The sequence below is a fragment of the Equus caballus genome, chromosome 2, assembly GCF_041296265.1.
Source record: "Equus caballus isolate H_3958 breed thoroughbred chromosome 2, TB-T2T, whole genome shotgun sequence".
NCBI lineage: Eukaryota > Metazoa > Chordata > Mammalia > Perissodactyla > Equidae > Equus > Equus caballus.
The window spans coordinates 58,030,193-58,047,288 of NC_091685.1; the positions used below are offsets into that span (position 1 = coordinate 58,030,193).

Genomic DNA, 17,096 nt, shown 5'->3' on the forward strand with positions numbered 1-17,096 from the left:
GCAGCTGCACACCCAGCCTCACTTCTCCAGCCTGGCTTCCCTCTCCACAACTCCATACAGCCTCCAGCTCAGGGCGCCCAAATCAACCACCTGTGGGGGTAAAGCAACAGTGCTGTTCCCTGGCTCCCGGCCGGGCTCCCAGGATGTGCGTCAGAAAAAGCCAATGAGTGAAATTCCAAAGCAATGTGAGTCACCGAGGAGGAGGAGAGGCCAGGACAGAAGTCGGAATGAGAGCCTGAGGACAAACCAAAGGCAGGGCCCCAGGGCCAGGGTCTGGGCCGAGATACCAAGAATGCTCACCTGTTCAAAGATGGGAATGGGACCTCCTGCCCGGGTGGCTTATCTCTGGGCTCTGCGCAGCCCTAGATGGGGAGGGAACTAACCAGGAGGCCAGCCCTCTGGCCCCACCCCTGGATATGGTAACCATGTCCCTCACCTGGCTCCCCATAGGCTGGGCTTGGGTTCTCAGCCCTTAAAGTCCATGTATTGTTTCCTCACACATTCCCTCCCACTGACCTGGCCCAGGACACTACTCTTGGACAGGGAATGGTGACAGGCCAGCTCGGTCCCAGAGGAGAGGCAGCAGGTAAGTCTACGACTCACACCCCACCAGTCCGAGACCACCCCGGGCTCTTTCTCTGAGCCTAGGTGCTCCCCTGTCTTCACCTGGTCCTTCCCAGCACTCAGGAGGATGTGCGGGTCTCAGAATGCAGTCTCCTCGGAAGGAGGGAGATGTGAAGGCAGCACCAGGGGTGGGTGGGGTAAGGAATCAGGTGTCTTACCCATCGAGGTATAGCAGCCCCTCAACTGTGGCCCAGTAACCCGAGGCAGCCAGTCTCAGGGCAGGCAGTGGGGGGTTCCACCTGCAATGGGAGAACCCGGAGGGAGTGTCTAAGGGGCCACGAGTCAGCGGCAGGCCTGGGTTCCCCTCTCCTTGTGAACCTGGCGAGGAGGGAAGGGGAGGCAGTGGAGCAAGCGGCTGACCAGGCATGTCTCTCTAACAGCCCGGTTCATCCCAGTCAATCAAAGGCACCCCTGGCCAGGACGGAGCCAGGGCAGCCTGTGACTCTGTGGCTGCCTAGGCCCTCTCGCCTGCTCTGTCTTCTGTCCCTCCCCAACCTGCAGGGCCACTGCCAATTCCAGCGATGCCTCCACGAGGCCAGTTATCCTGTGCTTGGCCTCTCCTGCCTGCTCACCCTGGCCTCTGTGCAGCCCCTGAACAGCTCCTCTCACTCTTGGAGCTCCCCAACCCCTCAGGCAGTAGGATGCATTTCTCCAAACAGGAACTGAGCAGCATCCTTAGCCCTAATTCTCACCCTCTCAACTTGGTGCCTCTTTCTATTCCCACCTGGCCAAGGACTCTCAGGCTTGCACTGGGAATTCCTTCCAGGGCAGCAGAGACCCTGGGCCAGCCTGCGGTCACTTCCTGCAGAGGAGTAGCTGAGCAAAGGAGCTCCTTTTGTTCTAGGCAGGGACCAGGCTGAGGCTAAGGCTTCTTGGGACCTGAGGGTGTCCCTTCTAGGCTGCGGCCACTCAGACAAGGGGCCAAGGCTGAGAGGTGGGTGGCCATGGGCATTAGCAAAGGTGGAGATGGGTACAGCCCATAAGTGTCAGCCTGTCTAAGAGGGGCTGTGTGAAGTGACCATTTAAGGATCTAGCTGACCATGTTCACAGTTAACCTTTGCCCAGGGCTCTAAGCTACATTAATTTTACATCTTCTACCTGTCTCCCCATCTCTAGGGCATATTTCCTCATCCCCAGCTGTTGAGACCTGTCAGATCCTCCGTTGCAGATATATATACACATACATGTGTATATATACATACATATGTATATATATACCCCATCAGTTGAGTCAAAATCCTGTGCCTTGAGGCATGAAAACATTTCCACATTCTTGGCTCCCTGTGGGGCAAGGATTGCTGGGTTGGGTGTGGGCTGGGAGAGGGGTTTGAGGCAAGTCTTAGCTAGTCCGTTCCTGCTTCTCTGCTTTCTGTCTCCCTACGGCCACGGAGCTCCTGTTGACCCTCTCCGATGGCAGAAAACAACATTGTATGATAACATCACACAGTCAGAAATTCAAAAGTGGGGGAGGTCATCCAATGGAACCGCGTGGTTTCACGAATGAGGAAATAGAAGCCGAGAGATAAAGTCCGGTGCAGGGGCCACAGCACTGGGCCTGACATGGCCACACACTCCCTGTGTGACTGTGCATGGCCATTTTCCACTCTGGCCCTCAGATTTCTCACCTGTAAGATAAAGAGGGTTATTTTTGTATGAATTAAGAACAACATGTTAATGCTCTAAAGTCAGGGCATGAGGTTGTAAGGGACTCAGGGGCTGTGTGGCTTCCCTGAGATGTTCTGAGCCAGCTGCTGGGTTGGAATCCTTGCTCTGTCCCTCCCGCTTTGCGACCCTGGCAAGCCACAGCACTGCTGGAAGCTTCCATTTCCTCATCCATCAAATGGGGATAATTGTAGCCTTTCCTCAGAGGATTGTTTTGAAGTTTAAGTGAAGTAGTACATGTAGCCCAATACTGGGCATGTAGTAAACTCTTGATAAATTATTGCTATTATTAAAATTAAGGCTCCCTGATGACAGGGATGGAGGTGTTATCATTTTATGATCCTCACAAGCTCTGGCACAGTGTCTGGCACTAGTAGGAGCCTCAGATGCGTGTGATAAGTGAAAGAAAGGATAAATGAGCGAATGAACAAACTAGTCTCACTTTTCTCCAGATGCAGGATGAGTGATGTGACTTGGGTTGCATGGGCAGGTCATGTGCCTTCAGTCTGGAGGGCTGTTGGTGGCCCACACCACCTCTGCCCACAAAATGGCCACTGCGTGGGCCCTGGGGAGGCAGTGTGCGCTCAGGACTCTGACCGAAACCTCCCAGCACCGTGGCTCCCAGTCCTCGGTTCTGCATGGGTAAAACGGTGGTTGGAAGGGACATAAGCCGAGGTCTGCTGGAGCCAGTCTGCTGCCCCAAGGTCTCCCTGCTGGGGTGTGAAGATGGCAGGACGTAAGTCCCCTCTTTACACTGCCTCTGGCTTGAGGAGATTCCTTTCAGAGAGCAAAAGAAAAACAAGGTGGCGGGGGTGGGAGGGGGTGAACTTTCGAGCATGTGGTGAGGCCCAGACTACGAGGCTAAGCTGAGGCATACCTTCCAGTGGCCTCAGAGGGCCCTGAACTGTGTTTCCAAGGGCGCAGCGGCAGCACCCTGCTGCCCCTGCCACCCGGCCGGCTGAGGTCCTGCCCCACAGGCTGTCGAGTGGGCTGACCTGTGAAGCTTTCCCCTCGGTGTCCCGGTGTCAGCTGCCCTGTGGTCTGGCCTGCCTCCCTTCTTCTCATCTCACTTCCAGCCTTGCCCCAGAGCCCAGTGAGCGGGTAATGACCACATCCTGCAGAGCGATGCTTTGGCTGAGACAGGGTGCATTGGAATCTCCACGAAGCTGGGTCCCCTTCTCAGACATTTAAAAACCATGCCCCTGGGAAGGGCTGCAATTTCCCTGGGGTAACTGGCTGCTGAGTGGCTGGTCAGAGCCTGAGAGAGGGCTGTTGGGTCCAGAGAAGGCCAGAGAAATACAGCTGCCCGGTTGGTCGCTCAGAACAGGGATGGCCCTGTTTTCTGGAGCCCAGGCACTGGAGGGCTAGGCACAGATGAAGCAAGCTGGTAGCCAGATCACTGGCCCGGGAGCCGAGATCTTGAGGCTGTCTGGAGTAGCCAGGAGGGGTGAGTTGAGGGTCAGGGTGGGGAGAAGGCCCGGCATCGGCCACAATTGGGGCAGAGCTGAACTGTCACTACCCCAGGACACTTCTGGCCAGCACTCCCTGGCTCCCTGGCTGCCTGCTTCGAGGACCATCCTGGACTGAATAATGCCCAGGAGGGTCCCTCGTGTCCTGGCTGTTTGCCAATCCGCTCAGTTAACACACTGTCCTCTCTTTGACCAAACTGGAGCCACGTGTGTATATGTTTATGGAAATCTCTGCGCAGGAGGTGGGGGAAGGGAGAGGAGAGAATAGGGAGACAAAGGAAAGAAAGAAGGGGAAGAAAGGAAGCGGGCTTGTTGAGGTGATGGAGGGGGTCCTTGTCCCATCCAGACTTTGTGGGGAACATGGAGTCAGGGGAGCTGGGGAACTCTCTTCCTCTGGTTATAAAAGAAAAGGGCCAGAGACTCTTCAGATATCATCCAGGTCAACCTGATTTCACCGGGGACCCCGAGGGGCGGGAACGCGGACTCTACTCCAGGACCTTCGCACCACTCTCTCTCTCTGTTGTTGGAGTCCAAGGACCAAGAGGAGGGCTTGGCGCTGGGGCGAAGGGTGCAGGGTGGCTCTGCAGAGGCTGTTCTGGAGCCCTGCAAGAGGAGCCCAGGGCGCAGGTGAGGACCAGGTCCCTTCCTGGATTGCCCCTGACAATCCTTTACCCTGGGTCACAAGCAGCTACAGCCCCAAACTCACATCTGGTTACGGACATGCAGCAGTGCGCAAGGCAGATCCAGGTTCAGGCTGGGCTGACCTCGACGAGAACACTGAGCCTCCAAGTGTTCACTCAGCAAGCCCTGCCCGCCGGTGGGGCAGCCTCAGGCAAACCAGCCTCACTGCAGGGCCACTACTCTCTTAGGATGCCCCATTCCTGCCGCACACTCCTTTATCTGGAGCAGTGAACAGTAATGCACACTCACAGAGGACCACTTCTGAGGTCAACAAAACCCTTCTGGTCCCTAACATCAATTATTGTCCCTGTGAGCTCTAGCAGAAACTAACTACCAAGGGAGAAAAATGGGTCAGAAGAGAGGAGACTGGACACACACCTCCCCTGCCCTCTCTCCCAGCCTCCTCCCTGCCCTCCTAGAACACCGCAGCCACATGAGGACCTGTGGGGAACAATTGGGGCTTTTTATAATCTTGATTTGTTAACAGTTCAGGCTATTTTTCTTTCCATGCTGCAAGAGATGCCAATGCCTCATGAAAAAGTTGTGAAAAGAAACATGTCTATTTTGGGGTGATCAGCCTCCTCAGAGCTTCTCGCTTGCGGCTCTGCAGAGCTGCAGGAACGGGCCTGCCCTCTCTCAGGAGCTCCACAGCTTGTTTGAAGGACAGAGCTTGGGCCTGGACACATTGGCTGAGGGATGCATTTTTGTCCCCTTCTTGTCACTTTTCTGCCTATAAAACAGGGCAGAAGTAACACCATCTAGCTGCTTTCTGCTGCAGGCCTGCCTGATGGTAGCTTCCGGTGCACTGTCCTGAGAAGTCAGCGTCCCAGGAGACTCAGGGTGGCTCGTGCATTTCCCCCATGGCATCAGTGGTGGTGGTACTTTAAAGACCTAGGCCAAGAAATGCTCAAGTTTCTCTGCTGGACGAGGAGCTGCTTCAAAGCTGCAGCATATGTTTCATGGAGGCCTCAGTCAGCTGTGGCTTCCTGGGAGGAAGGCCAGGACAGAGGGGCTGGGGCAAGTGGGCCAGGGGCTGGCATGCTTGGATCTCTGCCAGCTGGGGCTGGCTGTAGCCTGCTTAGACCAGACCAGCAGAGGGCTCTTCAGTTCTGCTCTGAGCAGCCCGGCCAGCCCCACGGTGCTGAGGCTGTAGGAAGGCTGCGGGGGCTGGCCGGACTTTGAGGATCCCCAGCAGAATTCTCACTCAGGTTCCTTTCACTGCCTCACCTGGTTTCTTCATTTCCTCAGGAGACCCACCAGGCACCAGGGCCAAGGGGGGCAGGGAACTTTTTGAGCCTAGTGTGTTAGGCTGTCAGAATTCCAGCTCCCTAGCCTTGCCCCATGCCCTCTGGGCTGTCTGCTCGCCATAGGTGGCCCAGGTGGCATAGGCACAAATGGGAGTAGGGTCCCCCTTTACACAGGGGCACAAACCACAGGTCTGTGATAGGGAGAAGCAGAAGTGGAGGAAGAGTTAGAAGGATCACACAGTCTCTGATCTCACTCCTGGAAGGGGCCGTGAGAAGATCATCTAGTCACCCCCTGTCTTCAGGCAAGTAATATTGTTATCGCCAATGGAAGACCAGAGAGATTAAGCTCCTTGCCCAAAGTCACACAGCCAGTTCTTGGTGGAGGGGAGGCCACCAAGGTCGGCACCAACTAGTGCAAGGGCTGTTTCTGTGCTTTAGTTTCTTTTCACTCTGGGCTCTTAGGGCCACGGTTGCCCATATCCCTGCCCGCACCTGGCTCAGGGGCCTCTTCTTCCCTTGGCTTCCTTCTGCCTTGTCACAATCTGCCCCTGGGGGGTCGTCACAAAGATGCTCTTCCATTCCCCTTTAATGACACAGTGCCAACTGCTTCCAAAGGTGCCCAGCTGGCCTCTCCAATCCCTTCCTTGATCATTCCCAATCTCTCCAGAAATTCTAGAGTTTTCTTTGGCTGAACTGGTCCCAAGATTGTGACAGACCATTGACGGAAGCTAAAGGTGGGGACAATTGCAGAATTAGACTCTCTTACCATGTGCCTAATCCCTCCCTCCTGCTCCCAAATGCCTCCTTCTTCCATTCTCAGCCTTGGTGGCCACCAGCTGGTATTTTGCTGAGTCCCAGTTTGGGTCAGGAGCTGCTCCAGTGAAAAGGATGACCAATAAAATACAGGCTTTCCATGCTAGGAACCCATTTCAGACGTCAGTGCTGGAATGCATCTTGGAAGTCACCTGACCCAACCCTTGAAGATGAGAAGGCTGGGTCCCAGGGAGGAGAAGGAATTGTCCAAGGTCACACAGCTGCATGAGGATGGAATCCAGGCCTCCTGATGGACAACAGACCGCTCTTTCCAAATTACCAAACCAGTTCAGAAAGTGCAGATGCCCATAGCATGGGATGAACCCTGACCCTGGTTCTTGCCTCCTGGGTAGCCCCTTGACCCCCTGGGGTGACCTCTGTCTTGGTCCCCAGGCTGGGTGTCTCAGCCTACTGGCCTGGACACTAGGAGCCATGCTCTTGCCCTGAGTAGGACTCTCCGTTTGGGCTGACCGACCTGGTGGTGCCTCTCCGGGTAACTCACGCTGTGCTCATTCCTTCCCCCGCTGTCTTTCCCTGTTTTGCCTCATTCACTTCCATCCAGCTCAACCAGGAGCCCCAAGGGAGCACAGAGCAATGGCAGTTGGAAGGAAAGGCCGGTACGACCTGTGGAAGACCTCTCTGGACAGCACGTGAGTAGCCACTGGGTGGTGTCAACTCCCTCCCACCTCCAGTTCTCCTCCCCAAACATTCATTTATCCATCAAGCATTTACTGAGTGCCTGTTGAGTGCTTGTTGCCAGACCAGCACAAAGGATACTCTTTTGAATAAGCACAGTCCCTTCCCTAAAAAGTTCTCAATATGGAGAGGGAGAGAGACACCCAGTGATAGAGCAGTGTGGTTGGTATTATTAGGGAAGAGCAGAGGCAGGGCAGGGAACCCAGATTTTGTAGGGGGTATTCATGGAAGGCTTCCTGGAGGAAATGACATGTAGGGTGAAACTTGAAGGATGAGTAAGCACTATCCAGGTGAAGTGGGTGGTAAAACGAGCAGTGTTCAGGTTGAGAGAACTGCTTTAGTAAGGCCCGGAAGGGTCCTGCCTCCTTGTGGAGACCTGGAGGTGCCCCCTGAGCCCCGGGCAAGGAGGTTGAGAGACTCCAGGCTTACCAGATTCACCTCCTCCACCCTGCTGGGGCTCTGCATCTTGAGATGCCTCTGCCTTTGCTCTTGGCTGCTTTTGAACTTTGCCCCAAGTGCAGGCTGGCAATGCCGTGTGTCCCAGACTCTGCACACTGCAGGGGAGAGGGGCAGAGCTCACGTTACAAGCCCTGTTGGGTAGGCTTTGCAGAGGCTCGGGTGTTCCAGGACAGGGGTGGAGAGAAGAGAGGTTCGTAGCCTGCAAATAGTCAAAGGGCTGGAGCTGCCTGTGAAGCAGATGGACCATGCAGGTTGGAGGAGGGCTCAGTGAGAGGGGTCTGCACAGCTGGCCGGCACTGGGGAGGGGCCACGTGGAGAGGAGGGTTTGGAGTTCTGGCTGAGAGCCTGCTGCACGGGTGCCTTCCTGAGGACCAGGAAGGAGAGCTCTCTCGCCAGACTAGGTCCCCTGCTCATGGACTTCAGGAAAAAGGCGGCACACGATGCCCTTGAGGAGGGTGGCCATGGGGATAGATGGAAGGAGTGCCTTTGGGGACAGGTTCAAGAGGTTTCTGTCACTGGGAAGGAGGAGTCACAAGAAGGCTTTGGTAAGGGAAGAAATGTTGCGGGAAGCAGGAGACCACAGTGGAACCAGGAATACCTCAGGCTGCAGCCAGGCATTGCCCTCCCGGGGCGAGTAAGCCAGGCTGTGGCAGGGCATTGCCCAGGCCCATCTGCGGAAGGGCAGTGAGAAGCCCAGCTGGCCAGTGATGTGGGGGAATCAGCAGCCGGTTCTGAGCTGCTCCAAAGAACCACACAAGTGGTTCCACGCTGAGGGAACTGGGCAGATGGGGTTGGGGTGTGGGTGTGTGTGTGTATGTGTGCATGTATAATAGAAGAAAGAAGGAGGCAGAGAGAGAAAGAGGCTAGGAGCCTTTCTGGAAAAACTTCCCACCAGGTCTGACTTGAGAAGTAATCTGAAGCAAGGAAACTAGATTCCCCAGGCTTGGGGTGGGAGGGGTGCGAGGTAAGGGAGAGTGGGGAGCTGCCTGTGCTGAGATGCTGCTGATGGCTAGAGCTGGGGACTGGGACAGAGCCCACCCAGACTGGGCTGCTGACATCTCTTTGGTTGCTGGCGAGGGACCTGGCCTCAGGGGATGGCCCTGTTTTCTGGAGCTCAGGCACTGGAGGGCTAGGCACAGATGAAGCAAGCTGGTAGCCAGATCACTGGCCCAGGAACCGAGATCTTGAGGCTGTCTGGAGTAGCCAGGAGGGGTGAGTTGAGGGTCAGGGTGGGGAGAAGGCCTGGCATCGGCCACAACTGGGGCAGAAATGGAGGGCAGAGCTTGGTGGTGATCTGCCTTTCGTGTCGAGAATCTTCAGTTGTACTGGGAGGAAAGAGCTGGATCCCAGTCACTGAGCTGGGAGTGAGAAACACCAGGGCCTTGTATACTGGCTTGAGGGAGAGGTCTGCACAGGCTCCCAGACAGCCCAGGGCTGGGCAGTGAGGGATGCAGGCTGACTCTTTCTCCAAGGAGGGAAAGGACCTGGGCCCCAAAGCTGCAGGCCTGGTAGCCTCACAACTCTGGGTGGAGCTCAGTTCTGTTTTCCTGCTCTCTGCTGCCCTGGAGCTGTGCCTGCTGCCAGGACCAGTGAAAGGTTGGCGCTCTGGAGCTGGGTGTGGGGAACAGGGTGCTGGTGGGAGAGACCCTGTCCCCCAGTGGCCCTGGTGGCCCCTGTGCAGAGAGCTCATACTGGGCTTTCCTTTGATGCAGTGAGCTGTGGCACACAGAGGATGGGGTGAGGCTCTTCAATGCCAAAAAATGTGGGAAGAACACACCTGTACACGGTTTAGTTTCTTTGCTAAGCATGTATTCAAACCAATACCTTGTTTTACGGACAGAGGGGCCTCCCCAGAAGTGTGAAGTAAGTAGGACCCTCAGTCATCCCTAACCTCTTCTCCAGCTCTAGGCAGATTCAGAAGGAGGCGCTTACTGAATGTGGACCAGGCCAGAACCCGTGTTTATCACAAACACCTTGATGGGCAACTTCCAACTACACACAATCACACATGGGAAGCATGCTTCAGACCACACAAAATTCACTTTTTATTTGCCTTTTTTTGGCAATGGATTTCTCTTTCTAATCATATTTTGCATAAACTAGTATTAAAGTGGATTTGCATCCTCAGAGCACAAGCTGGAGGTGTGATGGAGAGCGCTGGGCGGAAGGCATGTCAGTCTGGGCTTTAAACACTGTCTAGAAGTAACAGACAAGACGGATAAAACCAGACTGAGCTGACTATTGTAATTACTAGCAGTCAAGATCATCAAAGTCTAACCAGCCTTGAACATGGAAACTTCCTTTGAGGACCACTCATATTACAGATGTCATACCTTACAACTTCCCTATTTTACAGAGGAGTAAACTGAGGCAGAGAGCCCCAAGGTGCCTTAGGTACCGTCTCCTGGGCTAGTGTCTTCACAGCATTTCTCTCAGAGGTCAGAAGATATCGGTGAACTCAAAGTGGCAATAAGATGGGGGTGGGATGGAAGCGCAGACTGCCGGAGAAGAGGGGCAGAGAGAAGCCCTGGATGGTTAACAGATACAGTGATACAGGGACCCATTGTGAAACTCATTCAGGGCCAAGGCAGTTGGAGGCATAGGCTGTAGCCACAGGGGGTGGTGATGGCGGGAGGAAGGCCCTCAAGTGCCAGGATAACTCCCGAGCCGGCAGAGGGCTTGTATGGAAACGGTGTCTTCCTCTCCTTCTGGGCAGGTGGTGGAGGCCTGGGTTTAAGGGGCATGGAAAAAATGTTCCCTCCCCTAACTCGCATTCCTTCCAGGGCTGACCCAGGATACCTCTCAGAGTTCTTTCTCAGCCTCCCGGAGGAAAGGGGAAAACCTCGTGGGAGTCCAGTGAGGTTTCGCGCCTCCCCAGGTAGAGCGCCGCCGCCAGGCTCTGGTGGTTAGCCGAGACCCTCCCCGCTGCGTCTGCCGGGAGGGGCAGGGGAGGGGGAGGGAGGGAGCGAGCGGCGCCGGGGGCGGGGCCGGGGCGGGCCGCCGGGGCCCCCAATCCCCTTCTTTCCCCGCCCCTTCTCCGTCCCCCGACCCCTTTCCACCAACCGAGCGCCGCGGTGGGCGGTGCCTGTCGCAGCAGCCGGCCTGGACGCGATCTTCCCCCCCTCCTTTTTTTCCTCTGTTTTTCCGTTTTTTTCCCTTTCTTTTTTTTGTGAATGAAAAAAGGAGGTCGCGAGCGGTCTCCGGGACTGCAGCGCGAGGCGTCTTGGCGGCCGCGCCTTGGAGCTGCCCGGCGCGGAGCAGCGTCGGCCTCGCCCCTCTCCTCCGCTCCCGGGCGCCGCCTCCCGCCGCGAGCCGGAGGACCGGCGGCGGTGGCGCGGCCCGGCCGCCCGAGGTCGGAGCGGCGGCGCGCAGCCGCCTCCATGACGCTGGGCGCCTGGGGCGCGCGGCGATGCTGATCCGGAAGAGGCAGAGGCTGCAGAGCCGCGCGCGGCCGCTCCCGGCCCGCCGTCCGGCCGGGGCTGCTTTGTCAGAGTTTCTGAGCTGACGCGACCCGGGTCCGGAGCGTGTAGCGGCAGCGGCGGCAGCGGCGGGGCGGCGCCGGCATCGTCCTAACTTGCACGCACGGAGTGACCCTAGACATTTCACTAAAATGAGCGTGCTTAGCAGGAAGAGATGTGTTCCTTACACTAGAAATTACCCCGTCACATGTAGAGGTGTAAGTAAATGATTAATTTCTATTATGGCCGGGTTGCAAACAGCCTCTGGAAACGCGCCGCTTCTCCTGCGCTCTCCGGGCCCTGTCTTCGCCCCTCCTGACATCCCCTCGGCTCTCGCTCGTCCCTTGGCTGTAGCTTAGGCTGCTGGGCTCTCGGGGGCGGGGGACTAACCTTTTCCGGGTTTTTCTAGGGAAAGGAAGATGACTTGATGGCCTTGGCGTCTCGCAGCCTTTCCCCTTCCCCGTTTTTTAATTTTAATTTTTGTCTTGTGTGTGTGCAGAGCCGCGTGTCGGGAAAAAAGGTCCAGAGTGGTGGAAATGTTTCTCTTAAAACCCAGTGGAATTTGGGTGCTTTGCTCGTCGTTTCGGAGATCTTTCTTTCAATCCAACTCCACTGCAGTCTGTACATCTGAGTTCTGGCAAACTACTGGGAGAAGAAATCCTTAGCGTTGTTTGTCGATGTTTCCGCATTTTAGGTTTGAGAAGGCTTATTCGGTATTCAGGCTTCTAGTTTTTGTTAATATGACCGTTCAAGATCCCCTTGGGCCTTGCTGTTCATTGGCTCTGCAGGGGAATTCATCTCCCTGCCTTTCACCATATTACAATGTCAGCCACCCCTTGGGAGCCTCCTTTAATGCCGAGGCCACCCTCTCTTCTCTTCTCTTCCCGATTCTCCCTTCTCTTCCCAACCCAGCCTCCTTGATTTTTGCCTTCATTTTCAGGATATTCCTCCCTTTTGCATTTTGTAAGATGCAGGATGTGGGATATTGGTTGCTAGGAGACAAGCCAGGCTCCCGGGGAGATTCTGTCGTTTCCTTGACAACCAGACTAGGGCAGCTACAGATGAACAAGCCTCCTATCAGCTGTGGGAGGGAAGGGGGGGTTTTCTGGGCTCTGCAAAGAGTGTGTGTAGGGTTGTGGGAGGTGGGAGTGGGAGCCCAGGAGGGTTGTAGCTAATCTGAGCACACCTTGCATTTTGGCCTGGCCTGAGCGCACAGCTGGGAGAGCAGTGAGCAGGATGCTGTTTTTGGAGAGGGGCACAGGGACCATGGGATGGGGTGGGGAGGGAGCTCCAGGCAACTCTGGGATCATTGAGGGCGTGCAGTGATTTGGGGTTGTGATATCCAGGGCAGGGTGGCAAGGAAGCCATAGTTTATGGAGGTTAGTCAGGAGGCTCAGAAGGAATGGAGATGAGGTAATTGTGCGGAAAAGTCTAGAGTCATTGAAGGAGAATGCCAGAGGGAGAGGGTAGGTTAAGAATCTCATTGGGTGGGTCGTATACATTAGCAATCATACAATAAAGTAACAATATTCTAGAGCAAAAATGACATTAGTTGGCATTGGCATGCTATCTTTTGTACAGGATCCTCAATTAAGACAGGCCTGATTGAACTAGGAGTTCTGCTGGCTTAACTGAGCCAGTCTGTATCTTAAGAAAGAGAGAACTTACACATGGAGATATGTAATCTAGCATTATATAATAACACCACATTACATAAGAAGACAAATACCTCCTTTCAGCCTAGGCTCTCTTGGCACAAATTCACCAAGCTTTAGCATACCTTCTTCCAAAGCTCTCATACCCATTTTCCAGGAGGGCAGACTGATGCCTAGAGAAGTGAAGTGATTTGCCCTTTCCTAAATATGACAATGAAGTTTGCCAGTTAGGCAGTTGGGACAGGGGTGGAGTGGGTGGGAATGATGAAAATAGGGAGGAAGTCGAAGTACAAGCAGAGGAGGCAAGCAGGGGCAGCTGGGGAATGGATGGGGAGGGGCGCTCAGCCTGGCAGCAGCCAGCAGGTCTGCTGTCTAACCTCTCAGCAGTGCTTGGCGCTGTCCTACTTGTTGGTTGGCCATCCCCTACTTAACCCTAGAGGTACGTAAGGTGTGAGTGAGTGTTTTAGTCATAAACTCGCTGATCTTGGACCGGCACTGCTCTGCTGGTGTTCTGGCAGCCTCCTTACCATCAAGATACTCCTGGATTTAAGAACTGATGCCCCTCCTTTGTGCCTCCTCATCCCCCTTCTGCCTATACAGCTACATGCTTCTAGAATCTAAATTTGAGAAAGAAGTTCTATTGGCTGGTGGGCTTTTCTTTCTCCTACAGCTGTACGTATTTGTATTTGGGGTTCTATCTGTTTTGTTCTTCAATCGATAAAACAGAAACCACAACCCAGATGATTCCTCCCAGTGCCAACCCATCCTCTCAGCTGCCTGACTTGAGACTAGGGACTGTCCAAGTAGGGTTCCCAGTTGGTCCTCAGCTCAGGAGAGAGAGCAGGGAGGAGGCAAGATGGTGGTTAGAAAAACCATTGCTGGCTGGGGAGGACGAGGAGGGGTGGAGGAGGGAGAAGGAATGGTGTGGACTGTTGCCCTGGAGTCGGGGATGGGGACCTGCCTGGAGACCCCTTGTGGTTTAGAGTCCTGATCCTGTAAACTTCCAAGAAGAAGGAGGCTCTTGGCTCATTGAAAAGTCCTTGCTGTACTTTTTGCTTAGGTTGCCGAGACGTATCCACTCGCGCAAATCCCAGTTGCCACTGTTACTTGGATATTTCAGCTCTGCATTCCTGCATGCTGGCATCCAGTCACAGCCCGGCAGGAATGGAGCAGCTCTCTTGCTGCTGGTGGCCTGGCTCTTGGGCTGGATGGCTCAGCAGTGAGGGCGTCTGGGCAGCCTCCAGGACTCCTCTGAGCGCAGCCTTCCTTGGCCTAGGAAGGATTCTTCCAGGTTGCTCCAGCCCCCAGCTGACTTCATGCACACTGGGTATGTGAGCAAGGGCAGGCCAAAGACCCTGGCAAAACCCAGCTCCCCAATAGTGCTTGCCCTACACTTACTCACCCCCTCACCCCCAACCCTTCCAGGAGGGTGGATGCCAGCTGGGAGGCTGCCAGCGAAAGTCCCCTCAAGCCTCCTGGTGACAGCTTTTTGAACACTGATGTGACATTTTGACTGCAGAAGGGCCTTCTGTTTGTTAATTTGAGCCATCCTTCTCTGTGGGTGGACAAACCACTCCCTCTCTGCCCAACACAGAAGGAAACTGAGGCAAGCATTTACCCAGAAATCCAGGCCCATTTTTGACCCTCTGCTTGCCCCAGAAACCCTATTACCTGGGCAGTCAATTTAGCAAGCATCCTTCCAGGAGTGTCAGGTGTCTCGGGCTTCCAGCTTGAGAACTCTCCTCCCTAGGAATGGGAAGTGCAGAAGGTCCCATCCTGAGACTGGATGCAGGATGCTTGGAGGGCAGGCTTGGGTAGGTGATGGGAGGGCCCACTGGCCATGGAGTGTATTATCCCAGGCCCGTGGTTACCCCCACTTCCATCTTAGAACTGGACCTGCAGCTGAGTGAACCACACAGGTCACATGAGAGAACCATGAGAGGGGAGGCCCGTGGGCCGCTGAGGTGCACCCAGAGGCCTCCCCAGATCAGAGAGACTGGGAGGAGAAAGTTTGGTATCTCCGTAAAGGGGAGTCGGAGCTAGGGCTTGGAAATCCACAAGCAGAGAGGGAGAGAGGCAAAGGTGGAGGCCAGGAATGCTGCACCCAGCTCTAAGTCCATTAAACTTTAAAGTGGCCCTGCCCTCAGGCATGCTGGGAAGGGTGGGGACCTGGCCCCGACTCTGCTTCTCTCAGCTGTTTGTTGTTCTGCTGCCACAGCCCTGCTGGTAGGAGGAGGAGAGCGGAGAAGTGAGCTTCCCAGGCAGATTCTTCTCTTTCTGGGAGAGTGGGGACAGGCCCTGGGCAGGCTCCGCCTTGGGACCTCTCACAGCCCTCCCCCGTTTGGAAGCCCAGTTGGAGGATGGTGGCAACAGGAGGGGCACGAGCGGCTCATCCCGTGGGACTGCCCCTCTCAGCCTGAATGGGCTCCCGCCTCCTCGGCCCCTGCAGAGCTGTTGCCCAGAAAGCTACTCCCTTCTCCTCCTCTCCGCTCCAGGGCTTGAAGAGGGGGCAGCCCTGGCTGAGGAGAGCTGCTGGCCCTGGCCCTCAGGGAGCTGGTGTGCGAAGCTGTCTTGACTGCTTCTCTCCTCTCCGTCAGGTCCCAATTAATGGATTCTGACATGGATTATGAAAGGCCAAACGTAGAGACCATCAAGTGCGTTGTGGTGGGGGACAACGCCGTGGGCAAGACCAGGCTCATCCGTGCCCGGGCCTGCAATGCGACCCTCACCCAGTACCAGCTGCTTGCCACCCACGTGCCCACAGTTTGGGCCATCGACCAGTATCGGGTGTGCCAGGAGGTAAGGTTGCAAGGCCTCCTGGCTGGGGGTCCACGCTGTGCATCTGGGCTTCTTCCCAAGCTGTAGCCCAGTGTCTCCAAGTAGGGCCTGTGCTGAGCTCACGGACCCTCCCCTGGTGTGGGATGGGGGCAGCTGAAGAGGAAGGAGCCCCTGGAGAGAGGTCAAAGAGGAGCCCACCGCGGGGGAGTGGTCTTTGCCCATTTGTGGTTTGCATGGCTGAGCTGGTACCTCGGACCCCAGCTTTGCCTGGGGCACGGCATCTCGTGCAGTTACAGCCCCCAGTAATGGGAAGAACTGAGGGGGCTCTTTGGAGAGAAGAGAGCTGAGAGGAGGAAAGAAGCTGCCAGCTAATACCGAAAGATCAGAGGCTCGTAAACATGCGATTTGCAGGGGAAGCTAGAACAAGGGCAGGCTCCCTAAGAGATCCCTTCCACGCCTGTAACAGTCTGCCCTCTTAGGGTCTCGCCTTCTGGCCAGCAGGGAGGCTGCCTTGTTATTGAGTCTGCAGAGATGGCACCTGGATAAAAGTGGTGTGCAGGGTAGAGAGGTCCTAGCCCTGTCCCTCTACCCCCTTGCTGCCTGGGAACCGGGGTGGAGGGGCGGTGAGCTGGCACCACCCTGAGCTGATATGCAGAGACCCTAACAACTGCTGCCTTGATTCCCATGCCTCCCTGCCCCACCCAGGTGCTGGAACGCTCCCGAGACGTGGTAGATGACGTCAGCGTCTCCCTTCGCCTCTGGGACACCTTTGGAGACCACCACAAAGACCGTCGCTTTGCTTATGGGAGGTAGGGAAGGCCTCTGGCTGCCTCAGGGAGCCAAGCAACGGAGCAGCTCAGAAATATAAACTGGGAGGAAATAGCAACAGCAGAGCCTCGCAGGGGTGGCGGCCGGGGCCGGGGAAGGAGCCTGTCTGGGGGCAAGAGGCCTGGATGGAGTCCTAGCCCTGCCGCCTGCTAGCTCTGTGACTTTGAGCGATTAGGAGAACTGTTCTGAGATGGTTTTTCTGAGCCATGACATGGTAAAAATGGCAATTTCTTACTCACAGGGTAACTATGAGGTCAAAATGAGAGTCTTTGAAGCTCTAAAATGCTAAATTAGACATAAATTAGGGGTACTATTATTGTACGTTTTATGTAAGCTCAAGTGAGCAGGTCCATAGGACAGATGTGGGACTGTTTCTACGGGTAGGGGTGGGGAGGCATGTTCTCCCTCATTTCAGGGGCAGGTAACCTGCCGCTGCTTTCTCTGCCCATAACCTCACTCTCCCACCCCCAGATCCGATGTGGTGGTTCTTTGCTTCTCCATTGCCAACCCCAATTCCCTCCACCATGTCAAGACCATGTGGTACCCAGAAATCAAGCACTTCTGCCCCCGAGCACCTGTCATCTTGGTGGGCTGCCAGCTGGACCTGCGCTACGCGGACCTGGAGGCTGTCAATAGGGCCAGGCGACCCTTGGCTAGGTAGGGGATGCTGGTGCCTAGGGAGGGGAAGGAGGAAGACAGAGGGAGGGGCGCGTCTCCATGGCTCCC

At 55.6% G+C, this 17,096-nt stretch overlaps 1 protein-coding gene across 4 annotated transcripts in view; it reads left to right on the top strand.

Annotated features, from left to right (window-relative positions):
- Window positions 1–206: 206 nt before the first annotated feature.
- The window catches only part of RHOBTB2 (Rho related BTB domain containing 2), a 30,190-nt gene continuing 13,300 nt past the window's right edge, over window positions 207–17,096 (top strand). Inside the window, exons 1-5 of one of the 4 annotated variants that reach the window (XM_005607679.4) lie at window positions 207–586; window positions 7,059–7,146; window positions 15,362–15,563; window positions 16,248–16,351; window positions 16,842–17,027. In XM_005607679.4, the coding sequence (XP_005607736.1) occupies window positions 547–586; window positions 7,059–7,146; window positions 15,362–15,563; window positions 16,248–16,351; window positions 16,842–17,027 (620 nt within the window). In that variant the 5' untranslated portion in view covers window positions 207–546. Of the gene's footprint in view, window positions 587–7,058; window positions 7,147–10,704; window positions 11,328–13,824; window positions 14,092–15,361; window positions 15,564–16,247; window positions 16,352–16,841; window positions 17,028–17,096 lie in introns of those variants that run through there. The other 3 variants (XM_023636158.2, XM_001490993.6, XM_023636157.2) reach the window with 3 other exon arrangements.